General features: G+C 40.1%; 1 protein-coding gene across 4 annotated transcripts; it reads left to right on the top strand.

The window, feature by feature from the left end:
- Positions 1 to 3,362: 3,362 nt before the first annotated feature.
- Positions 3,363 to 16,029, top strand: LOC308084846 (heterogeneous nuclear ribonucleoprotein L-like). 4 transcript variants are annotated; one of them, XM_080427780.1, is made up of 14 exons: positions 3,363 to 3,491; positions 5,450 to 5,565; positions 5,805 to 6,042; positions 7,445 to 7,532; positions 8,234 to 8,328; positions 8,464 to 8,536; positions 11,826 to 11,858; positions 12,216 to 12,290; positions 12,714 to 12,970; positions 13,958 to 14,079; positions 14,286 to 14,487; positions 14,683 to 14,740; positions 14,919 to 15,029; positions 15,418 to 16,029. In XM_080427780.1, the coding sequence occupies exons 1-14, from the start codon at positions 3,414 to 3,416 to the stop codon at positions 15,474 to 15,476; spliced, it is 1,605 nt and encodes a 534-aa protein (XP_080283906.1). In that variant the 5' UTR covers positions 3,363 to 3,413; the 3' UTR covers positions 15,477 to 16,029. The 4 variants fall into 4 exon arrangements, with proteins under 4 accessions (XP_080283906.1, XP_080283905.1, XP_080283904.1 ...); XM_080427779.1 differs by having other exon boundaries at positions 12,705 to 12,970; XM_080427778.1 differs by having other exon boundaries at positions 5,775 to 6,042.
- Positions 16,030 to 17,529: the final 1,500 nt, after the last annotated feature.

The raw sequence follows: 17,529 nt of genomic DNA, 5'->3' as shown, positions 1-17,529 counted from the left end.
CTTCCCGTTTCTGCGTGACATAGGTGGACACCTTTTTAGGAGACGGGAAGCAAGTTGGAGTCTATTGATTCCAATGGAAGAGTGAATGTGAACACAGCTTCTGAACCATTCTTTAGCTCCATGGTCACTGAACTAAATATTGGACCTGATCGTCACAAGACACAAAATATGCACAATTTTCATACTAAAATGGCCTTTTTTGTGTGTCACAAATTAGGAGAAAATCAACTTTGTTATCGACTTTTCTCTATCCCAGCAACACACTCTCGCGAGATTTGGGAAGATATCTGAAGGCTCCATCTGCAGTCTGATGAACGAGACATAGAGGGCTCTGTCCCTTTATATTATATTTTATTATTAGATTAGATTTTAACTCTATGCTCTGTCCCCATAAGATGTTCTAAAAACTGATCAACTGAGATTCTATATGTGAATGTAGTAGGCCTACGTGAAATCATTATGGACATTTCAAAAATTAAATACATTTTTTGTCCCAATGCTCAATAATATAATTTTCCATTATTAACTGTCTTGGTTGATGGGATATGATTTGGGAATCATGACATTTTGCTAAACATAACATTCATGCTAAACACATTATAGTCTATAGTGGTAAAATATATACCTTATAAATAAAGGGACCTGTTACAATGTTGAGCAGAAACAGGAGCACATCTAGCATAATAAGACTGAATAATACGTGTGTGTTTGTTGGGGGAATTTCATAGGTTTCTTAAAAGCATCTTTTCCAATAACAGTTTACTTTCAAACATGTAAAGCATGTATTTTCTTTAATGAAGAAAATACACAAATATACATCCATATGACGTTGTCAGCCAGGGAGAGGGGAGGGGGAAGGTGGTGGGGTGGTCGGGGGAGAAGACAACCACGCCTACTTAGGAGACCATTTGTAGGATTTGTGTACTACTTCGCCTCTAGTGGCTCCGATGGAGAATGTGTATCTTCCTATACTTAACAATCTTTGGTATACTCCACCAGACTGCCAACAATAACCAAGATTAAACAAAACAAAAAAAATACAAGGATGTAATAAGGTTATACTGTACTGATATTAATAAAGTGATGTGTTTTTGGGGTGGGGATAGAGACTGCATCAATATAGGCTACACAGAATACACAAATGATCTACACTGTAGAGAAAGAATGAACTAAATACAAAAATAAACTAACGTAATGCAATTTACTGGAATGGCATAACATCTTCCCTGGGTAGAATATATAAATTATGTTTTAACCAGTGGAAACAAATATATAGAATATACAGAAATATAAATGGGACAGTAAATTGCCAACTGGGGTATATAGAACACATTTTTTTTCTATATTCTACATATCCCCGTTGCAAGAAGAAGAAGGTTGCAGAAGCTAGATGTAACAGAGCAAATAGCTATAAATATGTGAACAATCCCAGCCACACTGCTGCGGTTGTTAATGCAGCAGGTAATGCTAATTGTCAAGGAGTGGTTTTCAGGTGCATCAAGAGAAGGATTATTACCCACAGCTCTCTGCTACAAAAATCTGCCTCGAGGTCATTCATTTAAACTATGAGAAACGTTTCCACTGAAGCATGCTACAAACAGTGGCATTCCAAGGTATAAGCTCTTACATTGTAAAGGTTATTGAAGCATTCTTAGAACCGGTCTTTTTTTTTTACGACCACATAGTTCAAACAACATGAGCTCTCTGACCTGCTCTTTTTTTCCTTTTAGCTAGAGTCTAGCTAAAAGAGCAAGCAAGCCGAGGCACACTAGCCAGAATTTCTTCCCTGTTGTTATTACTATTACCATTGTTATTATATTATTATTATAACTCAAAGGATTGCTACATTATTACTGTTATGTGTTATCTTTGCTAAATTTGTTCCTTTTTAGTTTTTACGGACAGAGAAGCGGAGATAATTGCAAGGAAGGTTTGTAGTTGAGGAAGAGAAGATTTGAAAGGATTTGTTATGTGTATATGATGATGATAAACTATATTCAGTGTTAATTTAGTCGACTAAGACTAAAAGACTAAGGTTTTGATATTCAGTCGACTAAGACTAGACTAAGACTAAACAATTTCAGAAGACTAAAATAGGACTAAAACTAAATGGTGTGTTATTCTAAAGACTAATTCGACTATATCAGAATTTGCTGTCAAAATTAACACTGGTCTATAAAAACAGAGCTACAAAACAGACAACAACACAGAGATAGCCTGAGTAACAGACTGATTCCAATCCATAAAAACATATATTGCCTCCAGTGTTTCCAGAAGCAAGAGGAATACCTTGTATCACTCGGTGTGATACCTGTTAAGGCCATAATAAACACATTCTCGATTCCATCAGTCACATTAATCTATACATAGAATTCCTCATTACAGCATGAAAGGTGGGTACATTACTGGTCACAATCATTTCACTTGCGCTAGTCCATATACACATAACATATATATATATATATATATATATATATATATATATATATATATATATATATATTTGCATTTTAAATTTGGAAATAATAATAAAAAACTTTAACACAAATCTTCTGTTCCAGGGGTCCCCAACAGAACATCTTTTCAGATGGGGTTCTGTACTTAGAAAAGCACTATATCAATTTCAGGTATTATTATTATTAGGGGGTCCTTGACATGAAAGAGTTTGAGAACCACTGGGCTGAAATACAGTGGTGGAAAAAGTACTCACATTTTTTTACTTAAGTAAAATTACAAATATATTGGTATCAAAATATACTTAAAGTGCAAAAGTGTAAGTACTCATTATGCAGAATGTCCCATTTCACAAGTTTTCAAATGTATAAAAATCTTTTGAAAATAGCAGATCTATGAGCTCACAATACATCGCAAGGCATAAATGTGAGCTTGTAGATTGGCTATTTTCAAATGGCCAAAATGTTAAATGTATATAGGGCTGCAGTGGGTAATGTATGTTTTGTAATAATAATAAGTAACTAGTAACTACAATTTTCAAATAATTGGTGTGGAGTAAAAGTGTAATATTTTACTCTGAGATGTAGGCTAATGGAGTAGAAGTAAAAATACTGAAAATTGGAAATACTCCAGTAAAGTAAAAACACCTAAAAAAGTACAGTACTTAAGTAAATGTACTTAGTTATTTTACACCACTGCTGAAATCAAACCATAGATAAAAACACATCAACTGCAACTTTGTCGAATCATAGCGTCACACTGCCAAGCTATCTCGAGTTCCCCTATTGGTTCGCACCACACGTCACGTGCAGACTGACGTAGGGGGTTGTCAGCCTATCAGGGCATGGGACAGACCGTGGAGGGCGTGGACAGCGGAGCTCTACTTTCCTAAGGACTTTTCCGGCCATTTCATTTCATCTCGTCATTACAAGGCAACCATCCTTTTTAACCAGGACAACATGGCTACCGCAACGAGCCGTTATTACAGTGAGGACGGGCGGGCGACCAAAAGACAGAAAACTGACGGAATGTCCACAGTAAGTGTAATTTGTAAGAACTGTAAACATGCAACAATATGTCCGTAAATGTGCACTGCGTTTGGAGCCACGCACACTTAATTCTCTGTATGAGGCTACGGCAATAGAAGCCCCCTCCCCCCGCCTACTAATTCATTTCCTTTAGTTTTTTTTAGAAATACATTATAAATGAATATGCACTTTAAACGTTTATTGTTTGCATCTTTTTGTACGCTAACCGAGACGCATTCGCCGATATACTCCCTATGTTTGTTTTGAATGAAAAAAGGGCTCGCCGCTGGGCCACGCCATACGATAGTGCTTTGTTCCGTTAGCATGCATGCTAACCAGCGTTGCCATGTCGGCTTATCACAAGCGATTTTGGGCTATTTTCTGTAAATTTTACTTGTAAATGGGGGGGGGGGGGGGGGGCTTGTTTCTAAAGTGTACTCGCTTATTTTAGACAATATTCCAAATTTGTGTTTTAAAAAAACAGTTCTCAAATATTTTCATTAATGCTTTGTGCCAGGGAGCATTTGGTTTTAGAATGTTTCAAAAACATATTCAGATCGACAAGCTCACGACGCGTTGTGGGCTTGTAGATTGGCTTTAAAAAAAAATTAATAGCCGATGCATGATATAGGTTTAAAGTGCCCATAATGGCCTAGTTGCTGCTTTTGGGCTTGTTTTCCTAGACCGGGGTGCTTATTTCTCTCACAAAGTATGGCAACACTGATGCTAACGTTTAAACGGGCGCTTGTTGTAAAGGGGTCGTTTTTAAAGACGGTGATTTGCATTCGTTTTAAATCTACTAAATTGCCAGTGGGTTTTATGTGTTCTGTTGGGCCACAACAGCACATTAGTCCACGGGTAGTTTTTGAGTGAAGCGTTAACGCACCCAGTGACCCTCCCCTCCCCCCTAGTAACGGTATGACCTGAGGCGTTTCTGCTACGTTTGTTTAGATGTTTGGTAGCATGAGAGGGCCCTACACATTTTATACCACTTTGAAAGGGTTTAAAGAGACCCATTTGCACACTACAGCAGGGGTCTTTCAACGTTTCAGGCCAAGGACCCCCTAGCTGAGAGAGATGGAGCAGGGACCCCCTCTATATTGTGTAACATTGTGTTTCACCTTTTTATTCATTTACTTGGTCTGCTCTTTTTCCCCTCTACACCTATAAGTCTTTGTCCAAAATAAAGCCGATCTACGACCTCACAAAGCCTAGCAGCGCAACGCCTTGTGAGCTTGTGGATCTGCTATTTTTTTTGGCTTTAGTTCTCCTCAGAAAAGGGATGCTAGGGTTCAAGTGGTTACGGTAAAAATCGTATCACACAGATTTGGCGGACCCCCTGTAGTAGCTCTGAGGACCCCCTAGGAGTCCCGGACTCCCTGTTGAAGACCCCTGGTTTAGAGGACCGTGAATTGTACTTCCATGTACTGTTTTCATGTCTTTCTAAATAAAGTACTTCAATCAATTAATCACATGGTTACACATGGTTAAATTATAATTTTTAGATTTTTTTCGTTCCAGTTATTAGGGTGGTCAGGATTACAACGTTTAAGTTGACGATTAATTGTCGCACAAATAATTGCAATTAACGATTTCATTGTGTTTTTTTTTGGCATTGGAATAGCATTTTTATTTCTGTTTATCTGCCTATAATCAAACATTGCATGACAGATATGACAAATAACTTAAATATAAAAAGAATGTACTGACATATTATATTAAATTATGTTTTTAATAAAAAACTCTGCATGATGCTTTGTATGCTTTTAGATCTGGAAGGCGATTTTCCAACATGGAAACTATCATGACGATTATTCAAAAAGAATTGCCTCAAATAATTGCCATTAAGGCACACTAGTACCAGTTATTTACTTTTACTACCCCCAAGGCAGCTTGGCTAATGTAGCTCATATTTAAATATTGGTTGGATCGATGTATTTGAAGTTCTGAAAAATTCTCCTTTGAAGGGCTATGAGGACCCCCACAAGACTCTCCCGTCCGTGGTGGTGCACATCCGGGGATTAGTGGATGGCGTTACCGAAGCGGACCTGGTTGAAGCCTTGCAGGAGTTCGGAGCCATCAGGTAATTAAAAAAAAATTACCTTAGGAAAATCATACCAAACAATTTTAATTTCAGCCTTTCTGTGGTAACCAGGAAACTGGCACACATAGTTAGTTAGCCATTTTAGCTTTTTTACAGATAGTTTACAAACACCAGAAGGACCATTATGTATCATGTAACATTGCTTGATGTCTGTTTAATATGATTTATGTATTCTTAACCTGAATTAGAAACCTGAGTGGCTCCTCTGATGTCCCTAGTTATGTGGTGGTGATGCCGAAGAAACGCCAGGCACTAGTTGAGTATGAGGATATGAACGGCTCCTCCACGGCTGTGACCTACGCAGCAGACAACCAAGTGTACATTGCTGGCCATCCGGCCTTTATCAACTACTCCACCAGCCAGAAGATCTCCAGACCAGGAGACTCTGATGACTCAAGGAGTGTCAACAATGTCCTGCTGCTCACCATCATGAATCCCATCTATCCAATCACCTCGGTAAACAATTTCTCTTATGTTATTTAAAAAATAAATAATCGCAAAAACAATTACTGTCTCTTATGCAAGTGATTATGAAAATTAATCTAAATACATTTATTTAGATTAATTTTCATAATCATTTGCATAAGAGACAGTAATTGTTTTTGCAATTATAACGTATGCAGGGACAAAGTAGATGCATGACATACACTCACAACATCATGGACTTCAAGGTAGCATGGGCGTACAAATATGATATGAGCATACAATGACAGTATGGCATTACACACACCACTCTAAACAGAGGTACAACTGTCACCTGGAATTTGAGCTATTTGTCTTGTTCGTGCAGCCGGTGATGGAAGTCTGTGCGACCTAAAAATATAATTGGAGCACCTGTGCGACTGCAAATATTTGCTGTGGTGTGATCAAAACGGCACTTCGAATGAACCAAAATGAGAGCTCCCTGCCATTCTGAATAACAAACCTTCCCCTCTGAGCTGCCAGTAGTGCTTGGTGCACAGAGGCATAGGAACTCACGGCTGGTATATTTCGGCAGATGAGTTTTGAAACTGTCGTAAATATTCAGAATCAACGTTTAGCCTATTGAGAAATGTATATGACGACGCAAAAAAAGCCTGTTCGATGTGCACATTAAAAGTCTAAGATGAGGAGGCTATGTGCAATAATATGTTATATGTACAATTATGTTATAACTTAGAAATTAGAGTTATATTGTCCAAATAGGCTATGAAGGTGAGGAGGGGAAAAAAACACGGGTGAAGATGTGATTGAAATCAGTATAGAGGGTCCTCCTCCCCTCAGTGACAAGATGGCTGGATTAGGGACAGAGAGCCAGGACAAAACATTTTAAATCTTGGCCCCAGCATATTGCATAAAGACCCAGTGGTGGGCTACGTATTTAAGGTGACTTTCACCATTTTCTGTTACTTGTAAACCGCTCAGTTATATTGTTTATTCATTGCAAAATCAATTGCATATTGATGCTCCTAAGTTTTTTTTTTAATGGGAGCACCAGTGCTACCAAGTGAGAAGTTTATTTCGAGCCCTGACTTTGACAGATTGAGAGATTATAACAATGTGAAATATAAATAACAGATATATAAATTTATTTTGCGTTAAGATAAGTTCTTAAAAATCTGAGTACTTCTTCTACCACTGTGCAGCTGAGGGAACATTTGCATGAACACATTGGATGCATTTCCTTATTTCCCCTCCAGTCATCTATCACCTGTAGTGTTCCCGCCGAGATTCATGCCTGCTAATGTTGATTGCCCTGTCACCCAGGCCTAAAGTCTGTGATTACAACGAATGTATAAAGGATCCATGCTTTGACTGTATATTTTGCTCTTGATTTCCACTCAACTGCTGCTGACATTGATTGTGCTTTTACACACAGGATGTCCTCTATACTATCTGCAACAACTGTGGCCCAGTCCAGAGAATTGTCATCTTCAGGAAGAATGGTGTCCAAGCCATGGTTGAATATCCTTTTACAATCAGAGCCATTTAAAATGGTCACATAACTCCAAGGATCATATGTACCAAATTTGGTGATACTTGGACCCGAAAGAAATTGATTGTTTCAAAGAAAACTGGTTGATTTATGTATATCAAAACTGCAGGAGGAGTAGCTTGCCAGTAGCAGATATAAGAATGTGCAAAACTATGGTTGCTCATTGGCAACCACATCAACTGTAACTTGGCATGATGTCATACATCACCATGTCACTGTATGGTAGCATGCTTTTGTTGAAATATTTATCATTCCTGTGCTTTTGTCATATCTCTTAATGACCGCAAGGCAGTTTGTTGTTGTGCAGAGACCTTTTGTACATCCATGCTAAACCAGACTCGAAAACCAGTCCGTGACGACTGTCACAATCTTGTCTGCATGTATCAACTAGCTACAGACGTGACGTATTCTTGGCCAACAACTGTTTGTGTACAACCACCTGCATTATTATCTATTGATCATTTTTAAATTCCATTTCAATCTTTATCACAACAAGTATGGCTCACAAGGCATCTTGGCAGTGAGGACATGACTAGAGTTTGATTGCTACAGACACGGTTGGGGACAAATGATGTACCTGTAGTCACAATTAGTTACAATGTTAAGCTATTGACTGATCATTCTTTGCATACCTGTTGCTCTGTTTTCACTTCCTTAACTCCGCTATTACATTTGACTCGGTGCAGAGTGCACAACGGGCTAAAGCTTCACTCAATGGAGCTGACATCTATTCTGGCTGCTGCACACTCAAGATTGAGTATGCCAAGGTGAGTGCTGCAAAATATGGCTTTTTCTCACAAACATGCTGTTAACATGTGCCAGTCATGTAAACTGCAAACCCATTAGCTAGTTGACGGTGTGTATGAGGGCAAGTTTCTGTAACACATTTTGTATTCTCACAGCCTACTCGTCTGAATGTCTTCAAGAATGACCAGGACACTTGGGACTACACCAACCCTAACTTGGGGGGTCCAGGTAAATCCTCATACGCAAGCGTTCATACATTCATAAGCACCAAGTCGCCCATGTTTTTTGGTGAAAAGATAACCTTCTGCTTCTTTACTGCCACTGTGGGATGGGAGAGGGTCTTTCAGCAAATAGGCTTGTCTGGAACCATGGAGGCTGGGAGACTCTTCCTTCACAATGCCACAACATAGTGAATGCATCAGAATTTAGCATTATGCTTGATTTGGGTCCCAATTTTCATAGAATTCTGACTACCTAGCCAGTCATACCATCCCATAGTAACTAATGTGGCATTATGAATGAAGTGTGGCTGTGGGGGCCTTCTTAAAGTCTTATGTTGAGCAACGAGCATATGTCTTGAAAGTATATGGTGAAATGATGGACATTGAGGTTAACAATCTTATAAGTACTGGCGAAATTGGCTTTTCTATTTACGAAACTATTGGTCTATCAGCCTGCAGTCATAGGTGTAAGAATGCAATTTCAAAATAGAAAAATAGAAATGTATACAGACATTAAAACATTTTTTTACCTGCAGGCTAATTGAGCATAGTAATGTTTTATATGTAGTTAAAGGTAGGACAGTTGAATTTACACTGTACATATCCAGCCAAAACACAAATGATACTATTCTTCTGTTAGACTCCCTCAGTCAAACCAGAGGTATGCAAAGCATGACTGTCATGCTTCTTGGCAGCAAGCAATGTCATTGGCATAATGACAATATTGGCCTTATCTAAGCCCATGTTGACAGAACCATGCCGGGCTGCCAACATTACACTATTGTTTGAAATGTATGTGAGTTGGCAGCTCTGCAAAGGAGGAAACTACTTTTATTACCACCAATTATAGGAACTGACTAGGAAGACTTACCGAAAGTCAACACGAAAGACAAATGTGGTCTGGTTACTTTGCGGTCAGGGTGAAGTACGTTAACATGTCATTCACGCACACTTGAGTGATTTATATTCCTGAGGCTCTTGTTTTGAGCACTAAACATATTTTGTTAGGCTTGAAAGTGTTCTACAATACATTTATATTTATTTCAGTCACTGAATTGAAAATTGGCCCTTGAACAAGAAAGATAGTTCCGTCTGGTGCTTATAAAACTGTTATTCTCAAGCCCAAAACTTCAAAACAAATGTCCTAGCCACACAGCCAGGTCTTGGTCTCTTCCACTATTTTTTTCTTCTGTCAGTCTAGTGCAGTGCTTCTTTGCCAAATGACTGAATAGTGAAGGAGACCATGGTCAGTATGGGGTTCCTGCAACAGAAGCCATGCCAGTCTCCATGTCTTCCAAAATGTCGCTGTATTCGCAAAGTAAAATGTACTGAACTTTGTCTCAAGAGGGAGAGGCAGACACATTTGCACTGACAACACCCGCCACCACCTCAAGTATCTCCGTTTTACGTGAGGACACATCCACCCTTGTACAGAAGTCCCATGGTCCCTTCAGACACAGGGAGAGGACATAGTCTCCACTCATGCAACATATTGTAGGACTGATGACTCCTCATCCACCCTCAACACCTCATCTCTGCATCGCAACAACAAAGCCATGAAGACACCCATGTTACCTTTTTTATGGTACCACACACCTCTATCGAAGAGGGTGAGGAGTTTGGTTGTTGGTACTGTGGGATACCAAGCTATGCTTGTGTCCTCCACCTTCTCCCACCCTCTTTCCTCCACTGTTCCTTCACACCCATGTGGTGGCACATGTGCCTGACACACTGACAACAGACCACAGCTTTCGCCACCTATAAACAACACCTGGAGAAACATTACAGACTGATACCAGTCCAAAGAAGGAAGGGGGACACCATAAAGATAACATCCATCCACGTAAAGACCAAGCTAGTGACAAACCTTGCAACAACTGAACTCACTCACTCACAAGTCAATTGAGAAAGTTCTTGCTCTACCGGTTTACTGTTGTTGGCTGGAAGGGCTGTGTGTTTTGTTTTGTTTTTCCTCTTCAGTTGCTAAAGAACAACAAAACACTCAAGCAACACATTACCTCCACTTCTGATGCTGTTCTACCAACTGATCCAATAGATGACTTGCACTACCACCACTGATCCCAAGTTGTAGCCAGTCACATTGGAGTTGCTGACACAAGAACTAAACACTCAAGCAACACATTCCCTCCCAATACTTCCTGATGCTGTACCACCAACTGATCCAATAGATGACTTAACACCACTGATCATCAAGTTGTAGCCAGTCACATTGGAGTGAACAACTGATGAAGACCGAACATTGCTGACACCACCAGGCATTAGCACACTCAAGTCAGGCTTATCAAACACTTAGTGGAGGTTGAGCTCCCCTTTCCTCTTTTCTCCTCATCTTTCCCTCCCATGTGCTTTTCTTGCTACATGCATCCCTGTATAGCTTTTTTTTTTCTGAGTGCAGATTTTTAACACCTTCCATGTGATACAGGTTTGGCAATTTACAAAGAGGAGCCAGCTCCCCCATCTGAAATGTGCTCTATGGCAGCCTACCAGTGAAGTTAGCATGGACCGATTAACCAACCTGCCAGCAATGGCCCCTCATCTTGATAGAACCCCCCCGGCGGGTTCTTTCAGCGAACGAGGGAATGGATAAGAGTATGGGATGAAATGAATTTGGTGGACATTGATGGAACCACTGCCCAACTACTTCTGAAGCAAATGTCTTCCCCACTCCCACTGTTTGTAAGCAAGCAGTAAGTAAATCAAGCCCTCCCTCACCTAGGGAGCACGACTGCACAGAGCACAGCACCACACGAGTCCCCCGGCACTCACCATGGCCATACAAGACTGACCTAACCATTTTTTCCCCATACAGGCTTACTCTGTCTGTCTTTCTGATTTGTGGTGGGAGGTGGTTGTGGGTTTTTCCTGTCAAGACTTGACTAACATTGGCCATTATGTTTGTATGTTGTCTCTGTTCCTCCACTAACAGTCAAAAAAACTTGAACAAATGACACATAATGGCTCTGATTGTGTATTTTGAGGAGGGGGTGAGCCTACTTAAGTGGCTGGTAAAACAGGCCAATTAGAAAACCGTGTGGAATTAAAGCCGCATTAGAATTTGCTGGGTCTTCTACCCATGTCTTATTGGCACGTCTTATTGGCACTATCCCTTAACTGCCATGCTAGTGTAGTGTTGTATTTATTAGCATCCTCATTTTCTTGAATATGTAGGAAAGTGGTAGTGAAAATGAAGTGTTTAGGATCAATGTACTTTGTAGCTTTTCAATTGAATTAACCTGGCCTGTTTTTATTTGTTTGGTTGTTGTGTACCTGTACAGATGGTGAAGCAGAGGGCAATGGAAACAGTGCAGGTGTGTACTTACTGTTTCATCTCCCCCATTTTAGGCATTTTATGCGATATCCTTTGTTGCCCTTTTTGGCTAACTGTACAATACTGCCATTCTCCCCAACCATCCTTCATCTCTCCTAACATTTCTGTTTTACCATTTCAAGCCAATATCATCATCATTGTAAAGTTTTTAAATTTCATAGTCTGTAACTGTTTTTCTAGTTTACCATGAAGTGCAGTTTCTGCCATGATCTTTTGTAGTCTTTTTTTTTCTAGACCCCAATGCATCTTCAATTCTAAATGCTTACATCCCAGCAGTCTTCTGTTTTCTGTTGCTACAATATGACACTTAAACGTTCCCTCCTTTTCTCCTTTTTAGATGGAGATGCCAATCCCAATCCCAACAAACGAGCAAGGCAGCCTGCTCTGCTGGGAGATCACCCCCCAGAGTATGGTAAGACCAGCCACAGTCACATTTCCTACAGCAACAATTCCTCAGTGTTTAACTGTGGAGTGTAGACATTGACCCAGAAGGGTCTATATATGCACTTTTGTACATTTGTAGTTAGAAATTGATCATTCAACACTTATGGATTTTACTGTAGAATGCAAAGATATTTTTCTCTTGTATCTCAATCTTGAATATGTTATGGCAACTTATTTTTATGGTAAGCTTTCTCTCAAGGAATAAATACATGGCAGGAATGTTGTCCTCTTGGTAGTATTGATGTACAGTATATGACTTTGCTTAAGACTGACCTTTTTCAAACCGTCGGCTAGAAACGGTCTGCCCCCAGACAGTCATAAGTATTATATTGCTCATACATAATACATATGCTTTATCTTCTCCTCTGATTTTTGTCTTTTGATGCCTCAGCTGGCGGTTACCATGGTGGTTACGATGAGAGCTACGGCTCCCCCCCATATGAGGGTCGCCGTATGGGCCCACCAATGAGAGGGCGTGGTGGCAGGAGCTATGGGGGAGGGCCAGGCTACGGCCCTCCCCCGCCACCTCCTGGCGAGTATGGTGCCCATGCAGACTCGCCTGTTGTAATGGTGTACGGCCTGGACCCAGTCAAGATGAATGCTGATCGCGTCTTCAATGTCTTTTGTCTCTATGGCAATGTGGAGCGGGTAGGTTCCATTTGTGATTAATGGATAATACAGTATGTCTGGTATGCACGGAAGGTAACCCTGCGTTGTAAAATGTGCTATATAAAGTCTATTGGTTTGGTTAAGATGGTTAAATGAATTTCACATGTGCAATTGTAAAGTGACAAATACTCGCAACAACTAACCCTATTCGGACTAGATTACATTCCCATACCACACCTGTAAGGTAGTGCTTAAAATGGTTGGCTCTAGTGTCCCTTCCAGCGTCGCCGACTTAGGTTCGAATCCCGGGCGTTAGTCACTTAACACCAATGTAGGATTTACGTATGTTTAAAATTGGAGACCTGTTATAACATACAAAGTAGAGGTTTATTTTAGCACTGTAGTGCCAAAATTTGTCTCAGTGGCAGCAGAATGCCTCGAAGAAACGCCTATGGTGGCTTGAAGAAAAAAGAAGTGACACTAGTAAAACTGCTTTTAAGAGCTTCATACCTTGGCATAGCTAGAAAGCCGTTGACTACTAATGTTAAAACTGTATTTTGTGTCTAGGATGTTCTAAACAATCGTTTCTGACACATTGATGTCCATGAAAGACTGTTCTAATACATTCGGGGACGTTTGTAATTCGTATAATCGCACTGTTGGGAGAAATGTGTTTTTTGGGACCTACGGTATTCAATAGTGGCCAAAATATTTGTAAAGACATGACTGTTAAATCACATTCGGACAGAAATACACTTTCCTTGAATATGAATTTTCATGAGGTGGCGCAGAGGTTGAGCTTGGTGGTTTATCATTTAGACAATTGGCAGCTTAAGTTCAGCAGTCACTTGACATGTCATTTCTTGTCTCGCCTATTATATTCAGTCTAATTACACAGCCGTCATGCCTTGCTGCTGGTGCATGGGAGCATGTGACCCATGTGACCTGCATTTATATCACTGTTAACTTAGGCTCTTGTTTGTCTGCTATTATATAACTGTTAACTTAAGCTCTTTGTCTGTGTAGGTGAAGTTTATGAAGAGTAAACCTGGAGCAGCCATGGTGGAGATGGGAGACTGCTATGCTGTAGACCGTGCAATCACTCACCTTAATAACAATTTCCTCTTTGGACAGAAACTCAATGTGTGGTATGTACAATTACTGGTTGTGACAAATGACAGGCAGTCTCTGCCAACTGAAAGAAGACTGCTAATTAAATCATACCGCTTGAAGCTATGTTTGTTCCTGCTCAGATTTACGTACACAAAAGAAGGCGTGACCTCTAGATTAATTTTTTCCTTGACTGCCGATTTCTTGTAATGTCGACGATCGCTAAATCTAATCCTCCTTCCAGTGTGTCCAAGCAGCAGGCCATCATGCCAGGACAGTGCTATGAGCTGGATGATGGTTCCAGCAGCTTCAAAGACTTCCATGGCTCCAGAAACAACCGATTCACATCTCCAGAGCAAGCGGCCAAGAACCGCATCCAACACCCGAGCAATGTGCTACACTTCTTTAACGCCCAGCCCGACTCCTCAGCAGAAATCTTCTCGGGGGTAATAAAAGGCTGTAGCCATAAATATCTCATTTAAATTGTTCACACATTTGTTTGTATTGAAATTCTTCTGGATTGAGTTCACATGAATCTTAAATTAATTACATTTATTTTGTTAATTAATCCTACGTTATGGCTTGGAAACTAATCATTATGGGCCCCTACTCTGTCAATTAACTGATTGCCTTCTTTACAGATTTGTGAAGAAATTGGTGTCAAGACTCCAGTAAACATCAAACTGTTCACAGGAAAGAGTAAGCATTTTAACCAATATTACTTTTTTGTGTCTGTTAACTAGTTCGGCAGTGACTAAATGTCAGTGCTATGTAGAAATCTAACAGATGGGTCCTAGATTTTGTGCAACATGTAAAATGCAAAGGAGAGTATTTTCTGTGTAGTCAGTAATCCCTGTGACTGCTGTTTGACCACCAGGTGGTGCTGCCCCCAGTGAGCGCAGTGCATCAGGCCTGCTGGAGTGGGAGTCCATCAATGATGCCATGGAGGCGCTGGGCTTGATAAACCACTATCAGATGAAGAACTCAAGTACGTACACATACTTATCGCCCTGAAGGGGAGTTGCGTCATAACCACTAGCCTCATTTTCCTATATTTAATTATTTTCAGCCGAATATGGCTGATCTACAAGCTCGCATTATGTAGGGATGCCAGGGTTGGAGTGGCTAAGATGCAAACATTGACGTTCTGTGCACTCTGCAATTGTCATCACATAGAATGATTTGTGCATTTATACCATTGCAAAGTGTTCTAGGGTGGAACTTTCCTTAATCTCAGGGAGTAGCTGGCTGTGGGAGTATTGTAGCTTTGGTTTGCCTTCATGTGTATCCAGTTAGCTATAATTCTAAACCAGGATGACGATTCCATTGTGCAATACAAGTCTCTAATGATCACCCTCCCCCCTTCTTCTTCACAGCTGGTCCGTACCCATACACCCTGAAGCTGTGCTTCTCCACTGTTCAGCATGCCAACTGAGCATGCTCTGTGGCTGCAGAGGACCCCACCCCCCATTTAGACCACGACTTTTCACCAAACCCACCTGGTGCAAACTAATGTACAAAACACACAAGATTTCAACCTGCGAAAGGACACTGGCCTTGCACGGTCGTTCAAACCCTGCCAGCTGCAAACTTGTTTTCTTCGTCACACCAAACGGACTTTAATCCAATACTGACCAGCATTTGAAAAGATATAGTCTGCCTATTCAACATGTCCGGTGTGGTTTATAAGGCGTCAGTGTGTCTATTATTCAGTTGTCCTTTTTACCTTATAATCATACAAAAGCTCGGAGTGTTAAATAGAATATTTCAGAGATCTGTTTTTATGCTTGGATGGATAAATGGCAATTGTAACTTTTGTATGAGAAGTGTTTATTTTGAAGCTTTTTTTTATTTTATTTTTTCCCTTGTTGAATGTGTTTTTTTATTTTATTATTATTATTGCTACAATTTCAGTACTGCGCCTCCATGATACTATGTAGTAGGAGTTTCTTTTGTTGTAAGAAAAATAAAATACGATTTGAAGCTTAGTTCACTCTATGGCCTTATTTTTAAGATGCTTATTGTCATGCTTTTTTAAATTGTCCATCATGTGAATGTTTTTAGAGTTGATTCAAAACCGAGGGAAGTCTGGTATGACATAATTGGTGACTTTTGCATAAAATGTTCTAAGTGGCTTAATGTTACATGACTAATGCATTTTGAGATGGCCCAGTCTTTATAAAGTTCATCACTAATTCATTATTTGGAAATGGTATGACCCGCAGAGCAGTCATGATAAACTGCTCAGTGTATCATCCTTTAAATGGTCTTTATTTAAACCTTGAATTTGCAATGAATAAAATGTTAACCAATCTGTATGGTAGAGTATGCTATCTGCAGTGGTATTTGCAGCAAACGCGTTTAAAAAAACAAAACGCCTTGCGTGTTACAGGTCTGGTCTAGAGTGGATACGGAATCTGGATACAGTGAACTGTATCCAGTTCATAACCCTGAACATAAAATGGAAACCAGGCTTTCCACACTACACTGCTACTGCACTCTACTCCTGTCCTATATATTATTTATTTTCATCTGTCCTGGGTCTGTCTCCTTTACCATTGACAACTGAATTTTCCCCACGGGTGGGTCTGGTGATGAGCAGGGCAGGTATTTCAGGGTGGCCACGAAGGCCATGGCTGTTGTTGCCCCTCAGTTTAGCCTTGTGCCCCTCAAAGAAATGGCATGATGCCGTGAGGCCACAGTGGCCTTAATGCCCCAGCTGACTGTACCACATTGTCTGTTTCTTTCTTGTCAATATGAAGACACCAGTGTCTCTTGTCATGTAGACACCAGGGTCTTTTGTCATGTAGACACCAGTGTCTTGTTGGGATTCTGAATTTTCATCCTTAAACCAATCCAGTAACTTTGATTGGTGCAGGGCTGAGCATGGATCAGATTATAAATGCCATAATTTATTTATTTCACTGCAGATAGTCAACATATCAAATTTAAAATCATCCTTAACCCTTAAATTCAATTCATTATTTCAATGGACTAAAATCTTGTTTTATTTGATGGCCTTCCTGCCCTGGCATTTGGCCTTTGTGCCCTCAAAAAAATTACAACACCAAAGGCCAAGTGGCCCTAAAATGACGAAATTCCAGGCCTGATGATGAGTAGGGTTTTTGGATTTCAAGTTCAACGATTCCGATTCCTTAACGGTTTGTTTCCCTTAACGATTCTTATATTTAAAAAAATGTTGCCCTTCATAAAATAATTCTATTATACACAAATTCAATCATCCATATGGTATTGTATACATATTATATACTGGGGTCCAGGGACCATCTGGGTTACTTGCGATGGTTCCAAATGGACCCAGGTCTGTGACTCTTGAGTGTACAAATGGACCAATTTATGGTGGTCCTTGAAATTAAAACTCTTCAGAATTGTAATTGTATGGCAGACGTGAAGTCCACGTAGTGAGTGTATGTAATGAAATCAGTGGTGTGTTCTTTTCATTATGAAACCAGTTCCGGTTCCTCAAT

This window comes from Gymnoscopelus braueri (genome assembly GCF_963280865.1).
Source record: "Gymnoscopelus braueri genome assembly, chromosome: 5".
NCBI lineage: Eukaryota > Metazoa > Chordata > Actinopteri > Myctophiformes > Myctophidae > Gymnoscopelus > Gymnoscopelus braueri.
Note: the sequence above shows the minus strand (reverse complement) of the source record. Positions and strands in the feature narration are given on the sequence as shown.